The 20,884-nt window shown below is 43.3% G+C and overlaps 1 protein-coding gene across 1 annotated transcript; it reads right to left on the bottom strand.

Moving 5' to 3' along the window:
- Window positions 1-1,238: 1,238 nt before the first annotated feature.
- Window positions 1,239-20,582, bottom strand: LOC111968709 (placenta growth factor). Its single transcript, XM_023994516.2, has 7 exons — window positions 19,975-20,582; window positions 6,680-6,716; window positions 4,718-4,914; window positions 4,494-4,573; window positions 4,325-4,354; window positions 3,900-3,962; window positions 1,239-3,772 (listed from the first exon to the last, which is right to left on the bottom strand). Exons 1-7 carry the CDS (start codon window positions 20,041-20,043, stop codon window positions 3,751-3,753), a joined length of 498 nt encoding a protein of 165 aa, XP_023850284.1. The 5' UTR covers window positions 20,044-20,582; the 3' UTR covers window positions 1,239-3,750.
- Between the last annotated feature and the right edge of the window lie 302 nt (window positions 20,583-20,884).

Here is a 20,884-nt window from a genome sequence, read left to right as displayed (position 1 = left end):
TGTGTTTGGCCTGGTATGGTTCTCAATCAGAGGCAGCTGTCGATCATTGTCTCTGATTGAGAATCATACTTAGGTAGCCTGTTTTCCCCATTTTGGTTGTGGGTGTTTATTTTCTGTGTAGTGTCTGTTCACCTTGCAGAACTGTTTCGTTTTCTCCTCGTTGTTATTTTGGGTAGTGTTCAGTTTTTCAAATATATTATGACTTACACTTACCACGCTGCATTTTGGTCCTCTTCTCCTTCACCAGACGAGAATCGTTACAGGGGGACTTAGCTCACCGTGTACATTTAACATGAATAATATGCATGTAAATCTCTCGTGGCTCAAAGTGAAGGAGAGATGGACTTCATCACTACTTGTTTTTGTAAGAAGTGTTAACATGCTGAATGCACCACGGTGTCTGTTTAAACTACTAGCAGACAGCTCGGACACCCATGCATACCCCACAGACATGCCACCAAAGGTCTCTTCACAGTCCTCAAGTCAAAAACAGACTATGGGAGGCGCACAGTACTGCGTAGAGCCATGACTACATGGGACTCTATTCCACATCAGATAACTGATGCAAGTAGTAGAATCAGATTTAAAAAACAGATAAAAATACACCTTATAGAACAGTGGGGACTGTAAAGAGACACACACAGGCACAGACACACATACACATGATAAGACAAGCACTCTACACACACGTACACATGGATTTTGCATTGTAGAGTAGTGGCCTGAGGGAACACACTTAATGTGTTGTGAAAAGTGTTATGAAATGTAGTGTCATGTAATATTGCAAATTGTGTATATATCTGCCTTAATGTTGCTGGACACCAGGAAGAGTAGCTGCTGCCTTGGCAATGGGGATCCTTAATAAATACAAATACAAATACACTTTGCAAAGGGTGGTTACTTTGAAGAATCTCAAATATAAAATATAGTTTGATTTGTTTAACACTTTTTTTGGTTACTACATGATTCCATATGTGTTATTCTATAGTTGTGATGTCTTCACTATTATTCTAAATAGTAAAAGATAAATAAAAACCCTTGAATAAACAGGTGTGTCCAAACTTTTGACTGGTACTATACTTCAAAGCAGATTGAGCTGTGATCAACATCTCTCTATATCTCCATCTCTTTCTCTCAAACACACGCACGCACGCACACACGCACACACGCACACACGCTCCACCCTCCCAACAAAGGGTTTATCACAACAACCCCAAAAAATGATATTTTAGCCACAAGACAATTATATATTTCTTTATTAACTGTTGCACATGCTTCACAGTTATAATATATCTATATCTATTTACAATATATAATATTCACTCAGATGTTTGGGCATATTCTTTTTCATGATTGATTACAACATCACAGATTTTATTTTGAGATAAAATGGATAGGCGTGCAGTACACTTCTCCGGAGCAAATTTGTTCTTGGTCATATTTCATGACATTTGAGATCTTAGTCCTCAAGTGGTTTAAAAAAATACACAACAAGCACAAATTATGAAACAATTTTCCTCTCCCAAGTGTTCAACGTCATTCATAGTCCTGTACATGTACACATCAACCCACACACGTGCCACTTCTTTATTCAATGAACAATACACAAAAAGGCCAGAATGAAAGTCATGTTAAAGACAGACCTACCACAGTGGAGGGCGATGTGATAGTGTACTGGATTAGTGTGACTGTAAAATGACTTGCAATATTTGATAGATAGGTGGGAGGATGAAAGGGGAATAGAAAACATTGAAACCCCAAGAGCAGCAACTCATTTTATTCTTTGGTTCAGCTGTGAAACAATCAGAAACATCCATTGTATTTTGACATACTGCATTTCTTAATGACAAACTAGTCTGAAAAGGCACAATGACGCCATAAGTCAAGGAATAACGACAGCAGAAGTTACAGGCCTATAAATGAAATAGAGAAACAAGGAGCCCACCTAGTCTGAGGGTCTTGATCAGCAGGTTAAAATATTAACAGAGTTGATATGGTCCAGTAGGCCCTTTTCACAGCAACCAGTCAGTTGCTTAAATTGGTTTAACGCAGCTCGTTCTAACGCAGCTCCTTACATTGATACTGGAGTATAGGTCTACTTGCTTTGGAGTTATTCATTATTATGCTACATGGTCAATGACTTGGTGCCAGGTTTTTTAACACTAAGATGAATGATATGATGTGTATGTTACAGTATATTGCATAGCCTGACATGTATGTTGATTTCGTAGTCCTTTTATGATGTCACTATTTAATTCCCTAAAAGTACAAACTCACAGGGGCATACCAACACATTGTCCCTTGGAAAAAAACACAATAGACATATAACTGTACCTATTATATAAATAATATCATTATATACTTAATCCACAGGCGGTCGGTTGCACCTTAATTGGGGAGGACGGGCTGAAAAGGAATCAATGGAATGGTATCGAACACATCAAACACGTTTTCCATGTGTTTGATACCATTCCATTCACTCCATTCCAGCCATATGAGCCGTCCTCCCCTCAGCAGCCTCCTGTGACTTAATACTAAACAAACCTTTGTCTTTTATGTAAATACATTACTCTGAAATTTCCCTCTGTAACCACTGGAGGGAGATATTCTACTAGTGCAGTCCTGTTACTGCTGCAGTGTCTACTGAGCTCTCAGTACATCCTGGGCTCTACCTAAGGCTTGCAGGGTTGGGGAGTAACTGATTACATGCAATCCAATTACATTTTTTTTAACCTGTAATCAGCTACCAGCAAAAATATTGTAATCCAATTACAGATACTTTTGAAAAACTAGATGATTACGTCTTGGATTACTTTAAATTCAGAAAGGATGTTTGTGAATATGTAAATTACACCTTTCTGTTTTCTCAATGACATTCAATTCAAAATTGAAAAAAGGTGCAAGTTTAAGTTTGTTCCACCTGAGCGAGTCGGTCTACAAGTCAGAGACCACTATGATGACACGCCAAATGCATTTGATGGATCATTTTTGTCTTCTTCTAATGCCTCTTAATGGGAAGCAGATTACGTTACTGAGTTTGGTTAATCCAAAAGTTACATTACTGATTACAAATTTGGACCAGTAACTAGTAACTGTAACAGATTACAATGAGAAAGTAACTTACCCAACCCTGAAGGCTAGCACTAATGTATAATTGTACAAAGTTTTATACCACAAGACAAAAAGTTAAATATGACTCATTCAGTTGGGAAAACGAGTTGCTAGTCTACTTAGGAACCTACGTGCCATGAGAGGACCACAAGTATTTGGTTAGTCGGTTAGTCCTAAAGATTTATTAAAACAACATTGCAATTTCATGAATAGAACATTTATTCATAAGTAGACCTATTATTTTTAAACGGGATCACCAGCAAAAACAACCACAGCAATAAAAAACAACACTAAACAATAATAATCATGTAATAATGCCAAACATATCCATCATGATTGTTAGTCTAAAACCTTAAAAAGTTTGGTCCTCCATTGCACCGCTTCACAGAAACATCTGTCAGGTCAGTTGTCACCAAGGTGGTGGTTTTTTCACCCAGCAACATGTGCTTCCTGTAGAACTTAAGTCAGAAAAACTCCCCTAGGCTGGAGGGCCTGTCAGTCACCATAACAACCCAGCTGATTGAGTCTCTAGGTGCAGAGAGACACAGTATTGTGTTTAGAAGACTCTTGATACTGTTAGCGCTGGGCAGAGAATAAATAGAGATGCCGGTTGCAACAGGTGTAGGGCTGCTCCTGCAGTTACCTGCGGGGGGGCTGACACCTTGGACATAAACAGGATAGATGACACATTAAAATGTTGGGCATTATTACTATACATGGAAGTAGAAGGGGTAATGTGTGGTCGATGGACAGATTTTTTTCTTCATTTTCCAGACACCATTACTCACTTGTCACAATCTTTCACTCTCTGTCTCTCCTTTCTTTTTCTTCCTCTTCCTCTTTGTCTCCTCCTGCAGAAAGACATCAGCAATATGAGCTCAACTACTACTAACACTGGTCCCGTGTGGCTCAGTTGGTAGAGCATGGRGCTTGCAACGCCAGGGTTGTGGGTTCATTCCCCACGGGGGGACCAGGATGAATATGTATGAACTTTCCAATTTGTAAGTCGCTCTGGATAAGAGCGTCTGCTAAATGACTTAAATGTAAATGAAACTAAATCACATCAAATCAAATTTTATTGGTCACATACACATGGTTAGCAGGTGTTATTGCGAGTGTAGCGAAATGCTTGTATCAACTGTTATAGAGACAGCAAGATTTCTGTCCCACTCTCAAACTATACAATGGACATTTTGACAATTGCTATGCTCACCTTTCACTTTTCACCACAGCCTTCCTGATTCTGAGAATGAAATATGAACAATACAGATGAATTATATAAAACTCAGTCATATCATTTCACATAAGATCATATTACAATGTAACTGATTTACATGACCAAAATTATTATTACCAAAGCAGGTAGTCTTTTTGTCTCTTACCTACATTGACATGTCTGGTGCTCCACAAAAGACATCTCAACGTATTCTTGACCCTGTTCCCCTGGCTTGATTTTCAACAGCTAAGAAGTAAGACAATTTGTTGAACATGTTGCGGGCGGAAAAGTAAAAAAACAAAACAAATTGTTTTGTGCTGGCATGCAAATATAATAGACTGATGATCTCACTACATGGCAGCCATCCTCAGAAGGGACGAGCCCTATTACCTGCATGGTGACATTAGAGGTCTGAGTAGGATGGCACTCCAGATTCTCATCGCCACAGCAACCAGCGCAGCGCACTAGGGGCACACAGGAGGGACTATAGATGTGCTCCACCTCCCCGGGGTACTCCTGGACCACCTCCACCAGCTTCTCTATGGTCCGGCAGAAACTACGACCCCACACCTCCTGGAACGTTAACACTGGGGGAGAGGAGAGAGAGAGGACAGAGGAGAGATGGTGAGACAGCTGTCCATCACAGGTCATATGAATAGAGGTGATGAGCTCATAAAGCCATTGTACAGAGTCCTGGATGCCCCAACCACATCCACGCCTGTCTCCTGGCAGCTCCCCAGCCGGATGAATCTGGACCAGAGAAGAGATGGCTGGTGCTGAACCTGCACGTAGAGGGATTACCAGTTTCAACAATCTTCAGGCGGGACAGACGCACACTTGCACAATTACAGTGTGCCTCATTAGCCCGGTCTCATATAACACTGTGCAATTCAACGAGCAGAGTTTTCACACCAACTGGCTGAGTTATGTGTGTGTGTTTTCAGCTTCCTTTATATTTCCCTGTCTGCTTTACAATTTTTTTTGCCGTGATGTACTCTACTCACTGTCTATGTTATTGCAACCACAAGGGCAAAAACAGAGCCATCTGCAGATCATTTAAAATAGATTCAGGACACTCATCAAATATTGCTGCTGAAACATTTTTTTTTAAATGTCATGTGCCTGGTGTGTATCCTGTTATCATTTTTAAGAAAAACTGTTTGTGTAATACAAGTTTTCCTATGGGAGCATATGTGTGAAAGTGTCCCCATAGCATCGTCAGGAAAGAAAAACAGGGCCCAACTCTGCCAGAACAAACAGAGAGGAAAGAGAAAACAAACAGTGGAAAAATGTCTATGAACAGAACCTGCATGGAGAAGAGCTGAGCTGCCCCCCAGGCACCTCTGGGATTTGGCTGACCCTGGGGTCACCGCATGGAGCCCGGCACCACAACAGCTGTTTATAAAAGCAGACAGGCCAGGGAGGGGTGAAGGAGATGTGGTGCGGAGGTGGGGAGAGAGACGGGGCTATGGTGGCGTCATACAGCTCTAAAGGCCCATCATTGGTTTAACCATAACTTCCCCACACTTCTCTGTCAGTATCTTGTCTTTCTTTTTTCCTGTGGTTTTTCTCTATCCTCCTAACAGACTATAAGTGCAGCGATTTACAGTATAGTGGGGAGAGAGGGAGTGAGGAAGCGTGTGAAAGGGGTGTCCCCAGTAACTCATTCATCAGCCCCTGCATTACCCCTTCTGACAGCTGGGGGAACACAGTGACCTTGGGTAATCCCTAGCTGCTTGTCCTCACTTACCCCCTCAACCCTGAACTCTCAACCCTCAGAGCTGATTAAGTGACCTGACTTCCTCCACCGCAATCAAGGTGCATTCCTTAACGCCATTTAACAATACCTATATTTACACTGCTAATAGGTGAATCGATTCTGATTCAGGGGTTTGAGAGAAAACAAGCTACAGAGAGTGCTGTAGTACTTTGTGTCTTTCAGCATTGACATCTCTCACTGTACTAAATGGCTATGCAGCAAGGGAAGATGACAAGGGGAAAGCACCCCATGGTTTAGGGCAGAAGGATGTGGGCTGTAAAAATAGTGAGTGTCAGCTTCTCTTTCATCTGTCTGTCAGCTAGACAAGCTGCATGGATGAGTGTCCTTGATTACCTAAGCTCTCTTTTGCCATACAGAACAACACGGAGCAGTGGTATGGGGATCCCAGAACTAATAACCACAGCTTGTAGGAATACAATGTCTGTAAACCAAAAATTTATATTCGGGAACACCTGTAGGCAACTCTGTAATTCAGAAGACTCTCACACATCAATCATGAAATATATGTTGCTTTGAAATATATGATCACCATTATCTAATTTGTGTAGTACAAATGCAGAGAAAATTCTTACCTCCAGTTGTGCTGTTTGAGCTGGATGAGGGCATAATCTGTAAAACAAAACAGAGAACGACTTAAGGGTTTTAAAAAAGCCACTGGACACTACAATTTATTTGACAAATAAAACTTTCCAGCAATCACAGACAATATATAGGGACTTGGAAGATCTACTGTGCTGCCAGAAGCTACACATAAACATTATGCTTGTCTTTGATAGTTACAGTTCTGGAAAGAGTTTCATACAGTAACACCCCAATGTATTGGCCTGACTTTCCTGTAATACAGCTATGTCCTCTAGTGGTTAAGATTGGAAATACAAGGAGACGGGGACTGCTTGCAGATGGAGCAGCTTTTTCATGATTCCTTCAATGGGAAACTCTGTTTGGCAAGCACCAGATCCAGTCTCTTATACAGCACATCCAACTGTTCAAGTTAAAAACTTGTTTCCTGTGGTGTAAGATTCAGCTCTCTATTTATTTTCCCATTGGTGGCTTCCCCCTCTGTCTTCATTTTTCCCATCATCCAATGATAAACAGTATGCATTTCTCATAGGGCTGCAATAACACAAAACCTCTGGGTGACTCCATCTTATGGGCTCAGGAAGAGAAATCTCCATTTGGTCAAATATCCTCCAGCAGGACCACTGGACAGACAGGCGACCAACAACCTGCTTCCTCAATTTGTCATCTACACCAGTGTTGAGTTTCACAGGCTGGTTGTCTGTGATGAGTAACTGATGACAATTATTTTTGATACACTGTCTGAGTATCCACCCAACTACTGTGTGTGTTACAATGCTGGTCCAACAGTTACCATAGCCTGCAATGGAAAATAATGGCACACAAGCAAAAAGACACAGTCAGATGGAATAATGCCATGAGGTCTGTTTTTGACACAAACTGATCATCACAGAAATGCTTTCCTTCCTGTTGTGGACCAGAATATGTCAGATAGTGAGGATAGTAGCTGTCAGGGATTGCTGCCGTCAGCCAAATATGTCCAAACAATGTGAAGGAAGAGGAATGCCTGTCCAGCCTTCATAATGATAATCCATCTGTTATCGTGACAGCAGATGTCTGACATGCACACTTCCTCCTAAGTGCCTCTTAGTTTCCTGTGGCAGCCAGGCCTGAGCTGTAGGTGAAGAGGTGGAGGGTTCAGGATCTCTGTTCAACATCAGGAGACATTAGAGATATTACAAAGTCACAAACAGGGAGCACAGAAACCACAGAAAGCCTCAAACCTGGTAGTTCTCCCAGTATCTCCTGATATTCTGCACACAACCACTGGGGAACACCTGGTTGTTACTGATCCTTGGGGTAACCACTTTCCCCCAACATAGGCTCGTGGGTAGCCACCTTGTGGTCCCGTGGCTAGGCCCGTGGATATCCCCCCTGTGGTCCCGTGGGTAGGCTCCTGTTGAACCCGTGGGTAGGCTCGTGGCTAGTCCCCCTGTGGGTCCATGGCCTGTGGGTCTGCAAGTGGGTGGCTTTTGTGTGTTGTCTGTGAAACTGCTGCACTACTCTGCACTACTCTCCTCTATGAAGGGTTACATCTAACATCAGTTAAACACAGAGTTCACCAGCATTATTGTTAAGTAATTTCCCACTCAGTCGGGCATTGATTAATGTCTTTATGCCTTGTCCACCAAATGCCGAGGTCATTCTATAAATCCTTTCCCAGAGTTAATTGGCATATGATTTGGGCCTTTCTTTTGCTTGGGTTTTCATGTGGTTTGGGAGGGGTTCCACTCCACCACTTCACAAGGGCTCTTTGGCCCAGGGCTGGTTTGCCTTTTGGTGTGTGGTGGGGCTGGGAGGATTTGCTGTGGATTATCCGAGCCTGGGGTAAGCCTTGAGTCTGGACACAATAAGGCAGCCTCTTGGCAGGGGCAGACTTAGAGATTTGGAGGCCGCAGGCACAGGGGCCTCAAGAGGGGTCTCCAAATAAAAATGTATTACCTTTTAATGTGCCATGAACACAACCAGTCATCATATTATCATCTAATTGTCAAGCAAATCACTTCAAAAAGTAGGTTACCTTCGCACGTTCATCTAAAATAATTCCAGCATCCGAACAGTGACCTGTGTACCCGCCAACTTTCCTTCAATTTGTAAGTGGCTGAAACTATCTCACCGGAGAAAGCATCCGAGCGAGCGAAACATCGGCCCTCTTGTCTTACCATACTGTATGAAGGCCATGTATCTGATGCTATCTGGCCAAAAAGAGTATGACACGCCATCTTTTTGACCAGACAGCATCAGCTACATGGGCTAAACATACGTGTCCTCTGTCTCTATGAAGATTGCAGTATTATCAGCAGCACCTGTCTTTTTACTACAGAAATGCGTATTGTATCCCCCTAGAGTTTAAGGGCCCGGGGCTGGGTTTCTAGTAAGCTAACATATGGAATTGTTTTAAGATGGTCATACCAAGATCATTTAACTATTTGATTTAAAATTGTATGACCCCTGTAGGTATAAAGAAAATACATTTTTGGGGGGGTGGATAAAACATTCAATTTGGCCTTACTGCTTTTAGCCCATAAAATTGCATTGAATAACAGATTCATACATGGAGTCAAAAATGTAATCAAAAGGAAATTTGTTTTGAAGTGTTCTATATCTGAGAGATATAGTATAAGAAAGCTTAGGAAAAAATTAAAAAGTGGAAATACCTGTAAAACTTTTACATGGAAACGCCCTATTCACTTCTCAAAAAGAATTTGGCACGGTACCGGATTACCTTCAGACGAGTCCCGTGACACGAGCGTCATAGAGCACCATCGTGTTTATGAGAGTCTCATCTTTCCATAGAGGGGTCATCATATTAGTGTGTAGCACAAACTGTTGGGACGCTATGTACGCCCAGCTCATGAGGCCCCATTCTTTTACTTTTAGATGTGTGTATTTTTGTGAATTGTGAGATACTACTGCACTGTTGGAGCTAGGAACACAAGCATTTCACTACACCCGCAATAACATCTGTTAAATATGTCTATGTGACCAATAAAATGTGATTATGTGAGGCCTGATGCAATTGCATCTTCTGCCTTATGGTAAGTCCACCAGTGCCTCTCGGCACCATCTGTGGCTGTGAGCAGGAGAGCAAGCTGCCCACAAATGTTTGGCAGATTAGCAGGGCTGCATGAGGATCCTCACGTAGCAACTCCTTACTTCGTGTGTGTGTGTGTCTGAGGATGTGAGAAGAGTTTGGGAGATGATTCAGGTCAAAAGAATACTGGCCCTTGTCTGATTGCAAAATTACTTAGTATAAACTGGGAAACTGTTCTTAGTCTTGTCTCACTCTGGGATTACCACAGCTTCTAAATATCTACTGTGTGTCTCATTCCCACAGCTTGTTTGAGGCATATAAATTGACCCTCCTGGCGTAGTGTTACGCGGAGTGAAACAGGGGAACCCAAGAGCAGACTCAGACGAGGAGACGGGGATGAAGTAACCAAGGTATTTATTGGAACACAGGGGGAAGATGGAGTGCAGGTCAGGGGAAGCTCGGGCGGGTTGCTGGAAACTAGGTGCTGAGGCTGAGGCTGGAGCGAGAGAGGTTGAGACAGGGTAAGCAGATCCGGGGGGGAATCCAAGGGAGTAGTAGAGTGGGATATCCAGGACAGAGTAGCAGGATGATGAGACGTGGGACAGGAGACAATCGGCTCGAAACACAGACTGACTGAGCAGAGATTACGATCTGGCGGCGTGGAAGTGGCAGGACTGAGTATTTGTAGAGGTCTTGATTATGGAACAGGTTGCAGCTGGTGGGGATCTGCTCTGACTCTAGCACACCTGTCTCCGCCCACACAATCACACACACACACAGAGAGAGAGAGGTGAGAGGTGAGAGGTGAGAGGTGAGAGGTGAGAGTACAGGGGGATTGGCGGCAGGTCAAGGAGTCACAGGATGAGCAGTAGAGTGCGTTGCAGGAGCAGTTGTGACATGTAGAACAAGACCATGGCCTACATTTTTATGTGCAGTAGTAATCGGTATTGAACAGCTGACCTGTGTCCCATATTGCTATCAGAAGAGAATTCTATATCAATTCCATGGGGATTTTAGAAGCAGTAGGCCTAATAAGGCACTCATGTGCTGCACTTCCACCTAAGACTTACCCAGCACCAGTGGGTCGCCAGTGTTTTATGTTAATGTTAGCTGTAGTGTTTTTATGTTTTCATCAGGAGTGTGACACTAAAGACTTGGGGCGAGCCGAATTAACAATCTCTGCATCATCAAAACAGTTATTTTGTGAGAAGGTGTTAAAGTTCACAATTAGCCATTGTTATGTAAAGTATTTTGCGTAAAACACTGGGGTAAATCTCAGATGGAAACTTGCCGATGGAGTCGATCAATGGGCTGGATGCTGGAGGGAGTCTGTCTGTCTGTCTGTCAATGGGCTGGTGTTGGGCCAGAGGGCTCCCAGAGAAAGGCCATTCTCACTGTCTGATTACATGCTGAAGGTGTAGCAGGGTTCAAGCTCCTCCAGCCCATCTCAGCCCTTCTATGCCTTGCCCTGTATTTGCTGGAGAGGTTTGCATGGTAATCTCTTCACATCCGTTTATCAAGTGCTGAGTGCTACTGTACTCTATACTAAACTGCTCCCTCTGACTGGTGCACTTCACTGTAAGGGTTATCTGTAACTGCTAATGTAATGTGTCTGGAAACTTAGGTTTCTCTTAGGTATTGTTAAGAACAGGCCTGATACCCAACTTTAGAGTACACACAAATACTTTGAAATGATTCACTCTCTCTCCTGCATCTGATTCACCATCCCTCCTGCGTTATGGAACAATTCTAGCTGCTGTGTGTTCCCTCCCTCCCTGGGTCAGACATGAGGGCCTGCCTGGGCTGCACGCTCCGTGCCCTGTGCTGGTGCTGCATGCTCTATACACTACATAACTCTTCTCTGTCCTGATTCCCACACAGCTGAGATGTGTCATCGTTAACCTCCTCTCTCTTCAAGCCGTCTGTGGGAGGCAGGGAGGAAGTATAAGGAGCAAAAATAAAATTAAATGGAGACGAAACAAAAATAGGACTTTTTGGATGTGAGTCTCAGATGAGATGCGGAGATTCCCTGTTAGTTTATTGCAATGACTGTACTGATAATTACAACCACATGAATCACAACAATTTGGTACATAATGACTGAACTACAGACAAACACTACTTATTTTGATTCCTTACACTGAGAGGTCCAGGAGTTAATGGGAGACTGTGGCAATAACTATGACATTTGAAAAATTAAAAGATGAAAAGTCCCATGAAATGGGATAATATTGTTCAGGAACAGCCCTGTGTATAACCTCTTATGAGCCTGCAAGAAGTTTTGCCAAATCAAATCACATTCCTGTTCATAACACACATCAAAGACTTAATAGCATAGCAGCAGGTCCAAATAGACAAGACCTCTTCCTCCCCTGAGAGTGGTTGTAATGGTGGAGGTTACACTGAACTTGATTATATTGTCTGTCTGTCTCATCTCCTGTTGGACTGTCAAACTGCTACATTACAGTGTGAGCTGGCCAGACATCACAGGACAGAGGAGCCAGATTTAGAGACTAGAAAGAGATAGTATAGTAACAGGCCTGCTTGGGACAATAAGGCCATCTTCCCCCATGTCAGTCTTGATAGGGGAGTGAAAGCAAAAATGGCAGTTGATATTCAACAGACACACACCAGCCCCAAAATATCACAGTGATAGTGTGTCTCATTACAGTGTAGAAAAGACACAGGACAGAAGGGATCATATTCCTTCTATGTCTTTCACCTAAACTTTTTCAAGGAAAGGGACAGGGAAGGGGGAAAGGCCAGGCACAATTGAAGTTGCTCTGAATCTGTGTCAATGCCATTGTGGGTTGACAGGCCTTGGATGTGTTTCAGGTCAGTGAGTGTAGGGGTTAGGGGGGCTAGGGAAAATCCAGCCCACATCCCACCCCCACCTCAGGACCCAGTCCAGTGGAGCACAGAAACTACCCTCCTGGGGTGCCCTGGCCCAAAACACAGGGGCCACTGGAACTGTGTCATGTTGTAGGTCTCCTGCTGAATGGTGAGCCTGCCTCTAAACTTGAGACCACACTAGCGACAGACAAACAAAAAAATTGACTTTTGAGTAATAATTTCCTTATTAACCGGGCATTTTTTCCTTATGAGCATTTCCTCTTAAACATTGGATTCCACAAATCCATGACTATAAAATGAACTACGAGGCTCATCAATGAGTCGGTGTAAGGCCGTATCCATCGCCACTGGCTGAAAGGGAGAGTAGCACTCTGTTTTGTATACATTAGGTGAACATAGCCCCAATGACAGCAGCCCCCCTATGGGTCTGACACTGTCCAGCTGGAGCTCTAGGACGGTCAGATCATAACCATGATCAGAGAGCATTCCCCTAACCCCACTAAACCAACACCGACTGAACACACATGGAAATATCTCAGCAGTATATGCAGCATATTCAGGATACATTTTAGGATACAGGTGAAATTTAAACATTGTAAGATCATAAAAAAAAACTGGAGAGCCAAAAATCAACTCATTAAAGAGTAGTGCTTCTTGGGAAAAGATAAGTGTATTAATGGAGGAGGGGGAGAGCAGCTGGTTTATGGTGTGTTTTAGGAACATAAGCATCCAGTTACAGATGTAGGATCTTCATTTGATCACTCTTTTGTTGATGAGATTTTTGGAAATGCAAACTTGTAGTGTGTTCAAGATTTAAAAAGTCTTCTAAAGTTTGTAATTTCCTCTTTCCAGACTTGAACGTAAATGTATCAACCCGTACAAAAATGATGCATATCCACATAATTTCCTGTTGCTGCTGAATTATTTTTCTGCTGTGGCAAACTGGCTCTAATTAAGATCCAACATCTGTAGGGAGAAACCTAAAACCCTACTGTATGGTTTACTAATGGGTTTGTGATGTATTAATTTGATGAAGGGTGGGATTACTGTCTGGAAAAACACTGCTCTGAAAACCAAAAGCTTTAAAATGGAATCTACCGGTAGTACAGTACTTTACTGGGTGCAACCTACAAGACAATTAGCTCTATAGGTACAGGGTAGGATCTTAATTTGATCACCCTGTTGCAGGAGGGAGGTTTTGAGAAGTATTTGAGGTTTAAAGAGGCTTCCGAAGTTTGTAATTTCCACTTTGAAATTTCAGACTTAATTTTTCCTTGAAAAATGTATCAACCTCTAGAAGATTGTCCATTAATTATATAATAATAATATAATTCACATTTCCTGTTGCTGCAGGATTGTTTTTCTTGCTGTAGCAAACTGGCTAACATTAAGATCCTACATCTGTAAATGCCTATTTAAATGTGTTAAATGCTGTAAAGGCCTATTTAAACGTATTAAATGATGTTTTAGAGCTCATTTGCCCCATACATTCCATATTTACGCTAGAACACACACACACACACACACACACACACACACACACACACACACACACACACACACACACAACACACACACCACACACACACACACACACACACACACACACACACACACACACACACACACACACACACACACACACACACACACACACACACACACACACACACACATCTTCAGATAAGGCTGACCAGCGGTAATTGTGGTCCTTATTACAGTAAATGGTGTACACCCTGTGTAAAAACATAGTAAATTACAGCCAGATGGGAGATTAAAGTCTGGTGAGTGGACTGCTGCCCTGAGCCCACTGCTCGCCAGTCCCCCCCAGTCCCCCCCCCCCCCCCCCCCCACCCCACCCCCTCCGTAGGAGGAAGGAGAAATCCATATTTCCTGATTGTGATTGCACTTCTCCCCTGGACGGGTATTTATAACTAAAGAGGCGTAAAGGGGAGCTCTTGTCACTATAACAACGTAGCAACTACAACAGCCATGACACCAGCAGCTCCCTGCCATTGTATGTCCAAACAGTCTGGCATGCTCATTCACTTAGTCTGCATCACATGAGCTCACATGAGGAGGGAGTTAGAGAAAGTGGAATTGATCTGCCTGTGTGTGTATGTGCATGCCTGCGTGCATGATTTTGAGTTTGTGATCCTAGAGAGAGAGTGTGACCAGTTGTCTGCCGTGTAGTCTGAAGTCTCAGTGTTTTACTTTGTGGCCTACCTGTGTCGGCTACCACAGTGCCAGTGTATAAATAGCTGCATCTCTTCAGTATCGGCCGGGGTAATTGACTGTATGTGACACAGATGGTCAGACTCAAGTATTGTTTTGCTCCGAGTGTTGATGTTAAAGGAAACACCTGTACAGAATAATACTACTACTCACTCACTCACTCACTCACTCACTCACTCACTCACTCACTCACTACTCACTCACTACTCACTCACTCACTCACTCACTCACTCACTCACTCACTCACTCACTCACTCACTCACACTCACTCACTCACTCACTCACTCACTCACTTCACTCACGCACTCACTCACTCACTCACTCACTCACTCACTCACTCACTCACTCACTCACACTAATACACTAACACACACACACACTAACAGCACCGGGCACTGGAGGCCATGCTTTCCTCTGTGCTCCAGCTCAGGGACGCTCGGGAAATGAATCAACTGTGAAATGTTATGATAAAGACCTTCCCCCAAATCAGAGGATTGCACTCTCTCACAGAGTCAAATGAGGTAAACAAGGAGGGAAATGATCATCTAACACAAACCCTCTTCTTGGAATGGAGACAGTGGAACTGTCTTGCACCCGTTCCTTCATCATAGAGGCTTTTAATGCACAGATAATCCACTATAAAGGAGAACATTATGAAAAAGCCCCCACTGTCGTGAAATTCTTATTTCCTCATCCACATCCAACCATCCTCATAGAGAATCTGTTATAAGGAAAGCAACATCATTGAGACCATTCCCATGGTTTTGTTAGCAGTTGTTGAAAACTGTCTTACTGTCAGGGCAGTAGGCCGATTGGAGTGCAGTCATTGGCCCTTAGTGTGAATGCAGCTAGTGCAGACAGGATGTCAGTGCTGGTACACACACAGCGCTGCTGTTGTTATTTTACACTCACCACCGTCAGTACCCTCCATCTCTGTGCACAGGGCAGTAAGTGCTAATAATGCATGCAACAGGAAAGACAGAGCAGAAAATATATGTAATGACAGCTAGGCCACCACTGTTCAAAAGGGAAACCCACCCTGACTGTATTGAGATAACCCATCAACAACTCTGACTGGCTCTAATAAATGGATCGCTGACAAAAGTACACACTTAAACATATGCACACACAGAGAAGCACAGACAGTCAGACACACATTCACTCACACCAGCACTTGTGACAGGTTTGCTTCCGTCCCTCTCCTTGCCCCAACCTGGGCTTGAACCAGGCACCCTCTGAACACATCAACAATGGTCATCCACAAAGCATCATTAATGATCACTCCACAAAAGCAGAGCAAGGAAAAAATGACTACAAGGTCTCAGATCGAGTGACGTCACCGATTGAACGCTACTAGCAAGTACTGCTAACTAGCTAGCCATTTCATACCGGTTACACAGTCAAGCACGGCACAAGTTCCTTTTTAGGTGCGCCTTTGTTCATATGAAAGGAGCAGGGTGAGTAATCGGCCCAGGTTTGTAAACACTTCTCTTCATGGCCCAGTCAGCCTGAACTCTCATATTGGACAGGAGTCACAGTGAGAGTCATAAAAAAACATTTGTCAACAGTGGCAGCCACGACACTGACGAGAAACCATCATCATCAATTAAGAGTGTATATTTCAGAGAGGAGAAACACTCCAGCCTGAAAGAGCCAGAGCAGGAGAGGGACATTTATAAATGGTCCCCCCAACCACATGGCCAATGTTTGCTTTTCCATTTTGGTTGGTCTGCCTGAATAATGGTTTACTGTGGGCCCAGCAGGGTAGATACCTACATCCCAGACCTCCTCTTCACATAAGCAGAATGACTCTGTCCACTCAGTGTATCCTAGCTAACCCGATTGAGGATGACCTCAAACAGCACACTGTGTCCAAAGCATAAGCACTTTGTTTAAGTTTCGGTACCTTGTTTAAGCCTGCTCAAATAGGCCATTACCCAGAGTCCATCCAGACATGGTACTCAAGTGACACGTCACATTCAGTAAGATTGAATGTTTCTGGTTAGATGAAGACGTGCAAAAAGACACATTATGATCTGATTGTTATCCTCAGAGCTAACGCAGGGAGTTCCCTAGGAATGCTGCATATGATGAATTCATCATGAAGTGTGTGGGATGGGGAAGAAGGAGAAAATCCTGATAATCCTCCTTTGGCTACTGTGTGAGACGTCTGGAAATAATTTATTGCTGCATTTCAAAGCAGCATATCACGACTCCTAAAAGGGTAAGTAAAATGCCTTATCTTGGAATAACTGCAGGAAGATGGTTTTACACTCATCTGACAATTTTGCGGTAATCTGGAAACATAAACTGGACCAACACTACAGCACTGTGGATAAACACTCAGGATTTCCCCGGCAGCCCCTATAACAGCATTGACTGTATTCAGCATTAGCAGGGCAGAAGTTTAACAGAAGCATTCCAGCCAGGCCCTCTCCCAGAAAAGCACTGTTTTAATGTAGTACAGTATAGCAAGGTGACATTGAGAAGTGAGATACAGTATACACTGAACAAAAATATAAACGCAACACGCAACATAATGAATCATACTGAAACATGAGGTGATGGTGGCAGATGAATGGCACGACAATGGGCCTCAGGACCTCGTCACGCTATCTCTTTGCATTCAAATTGCCATAGATAAAATCCAATTGTGTTCGTTGTCTAGAGCTTATGCCTGCCCAAAACATAACCCCACCGCCACCATGGGGCACTCTGTTCACTACGTTGACATCAGCCAACTGCTCCCCCATACGACACCATACACGTGGTCTGCGGTTGTGAGGCCAGTTGGACGTACTGCCAAATTCTCTAAAACGCCGTTTGAGGCGGCTTATGGTAGAGAAATTAACATTAAATTCTCTGGCAACAGCTCTGGTGGACATTTCTGCAGTCAGCATGCCAATTCCACGCTCCCTCAAAACTTTAGATATCTGTGGCATTGTGCTGTGTGACAAAACTGCACCTTTTAGAGTGGCCTTTAATTGTCCCCAGCATAAGGTACACCAGTGTAATGATCATGCTGTTTAATCAGCTTCTTGATATGCCACATCTGACAGGTGGATGGATTATCTTGGCAAAGTATAAATGCTCACTAACAGGGATGTAAACTAATTTGTTCGCAAAATTTGAGAGAAATAATTTTTTTGTGCATATGGAACATTTCTGGGAACTTTTATTTCAGCTCATGAAACATGGGACCAACACCTTACATGTTGCATTTATATATTTTTTCTGTGTTTATTCTAAAGGCTTCCTTTACTGTATGTTGTATCTCATGGTTGTGTAGTTTACATTCCCCATCTGTTTCCAAACTGCGGACACCAGCTTAACCTGATACGTGTTAAGAGAGCTGGATTTTCTCACCCCTCATGTTTTGACTAAGCAGGCCATGAGCTGACCATGTGGATTAGTATTTATGATGTGGCGGTCCCTGCCTTTGCCCCTGTCCCTGCCTCTCCGCAAGCCCCTGCCTCTCCGCTGCCTCTCCTCTGCCCCTGCCTCTCCTCTGCCCCTGCCTCTGCTTCTCCGMTGCACCTGCCTCTGCCTCTCTTCTGCCCCTGCCTCTGCCTCTGCCTCTCCTCTGCCTGTGCCCCTGCCTCTCCTCTGCCTCTCCTCTGCCCCTGCCTCTCCTCTGCCCCTGCCTCTCTTCTGGCCTCCTAGACTCCCACTCTCCTACTGAATCCTGTTCCTGTAGTAGCCAGACTGCCAGTCTCTCCCTCTGAGTTCTGACCCAGGGCTCTGTTCTGCATGGAAAACCCAGAGGGACGTGCAGCTCTGGTCGCCCCATGCTTCAAGCACAGCTGAGTCTCAGTGCAATGAAACTCAAGTCTCCTCATTCACACAACGCCTGCTGGCACAGGGCAGCCACTGCAGTGCCATTCAGACCAATAGGCAGAGTCAGTCTATGAACAGTGAGACAATGGTTGTGAATGGGCCCTGGGAGGCGACCTGCTCTGCATTAAACATGAGAGGCCAGGGACTTAGCTGCAGTGTAGACAGAGCCAGCAATTGCTCACCTTAAGAGGAAGAGAGAGACTGAATGGGTTCTCTGATGCAGGAACACATATGCCAATGTCCGGTGGCACGTCCACTTACAAGTGTTATTGCAGCATGGCACAAGACTTTGAATGGAGCCTCACTATCAGTTCCGGGAAAATGTATCGCCATACATTTTGGGACTAAGGCTAAAGTCTGGCAATGCCAAGGCAGAAAACACAGACCAGCTTTGTGATAATAAGTATACTGTATAGTCACAGAGGATACACACAAATACACGCACACACGATCATTATTGTGCATTCTCCGGTTATCAAGCTGAGAGGAAAGATGGAGAGACAATTACAGCTTGCAGCAGGTGAGGTGAAAAGTGCAGAGAGGTGAATTTCTTGTTACTGCATTTTCTTGCCATTTTGACCATAGTGACATTGCCAAGTCTCTAAACATCTAACAGAAATACCAGGCTCTGATACTCATACCTGCCCTGCCTTCCTGGAAGTGGACATTTGAAGACAATGGTTTTCTTTTCTAACTCTGAAATTGGCAGATGAAATTAATTAGGCTGAGGGACGGAGAGAGTGGTCAGAGGCAGGCAGAGTTTCATCTGAACAGTTCATAAAGAAATCAATGAACATACTGAAGATATCCATTACTGCATATCATTCATAACGTTTTTCAATTAGCCTGGAAACCCTGTGAAAACCTCTAATGTCTGAGTCAGAGAGGGATGCAGTTTGTCACGTTCCACCTCATGACTCAACTGTTTCAGCATGGCACGCGTTCAAAAAGGGATCATAGTATCAAGACACAATGAGCCATCACACATAGTGGTCTGAAAGGCTTCTGCTGAGCCTGTTAGAAAGAAGTGTTCGTGAAGTCCATAGATAGGCTAATCTGATATGTCAATACCAGTGTAATAAAAACATATATAGATATTATTAATATTAGCCTGTTAATAATATGAATAACTATAATCATAATTGTCATTATAATCATACAAATAATAATTTATTAGGCCTATCCTCAAATATATGGGCCAATCATATGCCGTATTGGTATCTCGCAATAAACTGGATAGCCTGGGCTATGAATCGTATCTTGAATAAAAATGAAAATGATTATAACATTTGTATTGAGTTCTGTGTAGCATATTGAAGCATAGCATACCTGAGCAGGTGAAAGCTGAAGTTGGAGCGTCACCACAATCTGGATGACAAACGAGGCAAAGGGTTTCATTTCGTGTTTCTTGTCAGAAAGCCAGATGATGAAGTTTTACAATGCACGCGAAATCCACCAAAGTGCAGATAAGCCGCGTAGATATTCTGGCAATAACCCTCCAGTCCAGAGAAGAAATTGCAGAAGAGACGCTTCTCGCTCGTTCCTTCTTCAATAATCGTGAGGCAATGAGCGTGTCGTCATGCGGGATAAGTGTAACCTGACGAGTTTGATCAGGCTACAGAAAAATGCTCTCAGAAAGTAAGTTGATATGCATTTGTGTAATTTAATATGCAAAAAACAAAAAACAAATGCACACAAAAAATACAGTAATATTGTTGCGTTTTTAAAGTAGCTTACAAAAACAAAATATATGTTAAGCAGAACGTGTCTACCAAATCAGCATGTCCAAAAATCTATAAATATCTTTCCAAAAGTTGCAATTATATATACATTCAAAAAGTGCACAAGGAGCCAGCTGTCACACTTTGTAACCTGGTCAATTTGAATGGTCTTCTTGCTCTGTTCATTTCCTCGGTAAAGTGACATACTTGCTATTAATTGCCTCTCACTGCCTCTCAACATGTTGCCCATTTAAATCCCCTCCCCTCCAGTTTCCCTCCATCTCCCTCTAGCCTTGATACACTCCTCCTCTCCTCCTTGGAAATACTTAATAGAACTCCTGGAGGTACAGTATATGCTGTTTTCTTATAGGGTAGAGTTTTCCATTCATAGCCCCAACTTCTTGATAATTGTATGAAACCTTTGACATTTGTTGGACAGTTCAGGCTCTTCTCAACCATATGTCACTGTTTAGGGAGACTAAAATGGTCCCTAATTGTCAGGCTGTTAGGATGTAGAC

This window comes from Salvelinus sp. IW2-2015, linkage group LG9, assembly GCF_002910315.2.
Source record: "Salvelinus sp. IW2-2015 linkage group LG9, ASM291031v2, whole genome shotgun sequence".
In the NCBI taxonomy this organism is placed as follows: domain Eukaryota; kingdom Metazoa; phylum Chordata; class Actinopteri; order Salmoniformes; family Salmonidae; genus Salvelinus; species Salvelinus sp. IW2-2015.
This window is presented reverse-complemented; position numbering and strand designations above follow the sequence as displayed.

Bases quoted from the DNA above. Each gene is read 5' to 3' on its own strand.
- LOC111968709 (XM_023994516.2), bottom strand. From the start codon at position 20,043: ATGAAACCCTTTGCCTCGTTTGTCATCCAGATTGTGGTGACGCTCCAA. The intron at 6,717-19,974 runs GTATGCTATGCT...TTTGTTTTACAG, and splicing joins TTCAGCTTTCACCTGCTCAG to ATTATGCCCTCATCCAGCTC. The intron at 4,355-4,493 runs GTAAGAGACAAA...TTTCATTCTCAG, and splicing joins CACCAGACATGTCAATGTAG to AATCAGGAAGGCTGTGGTGA.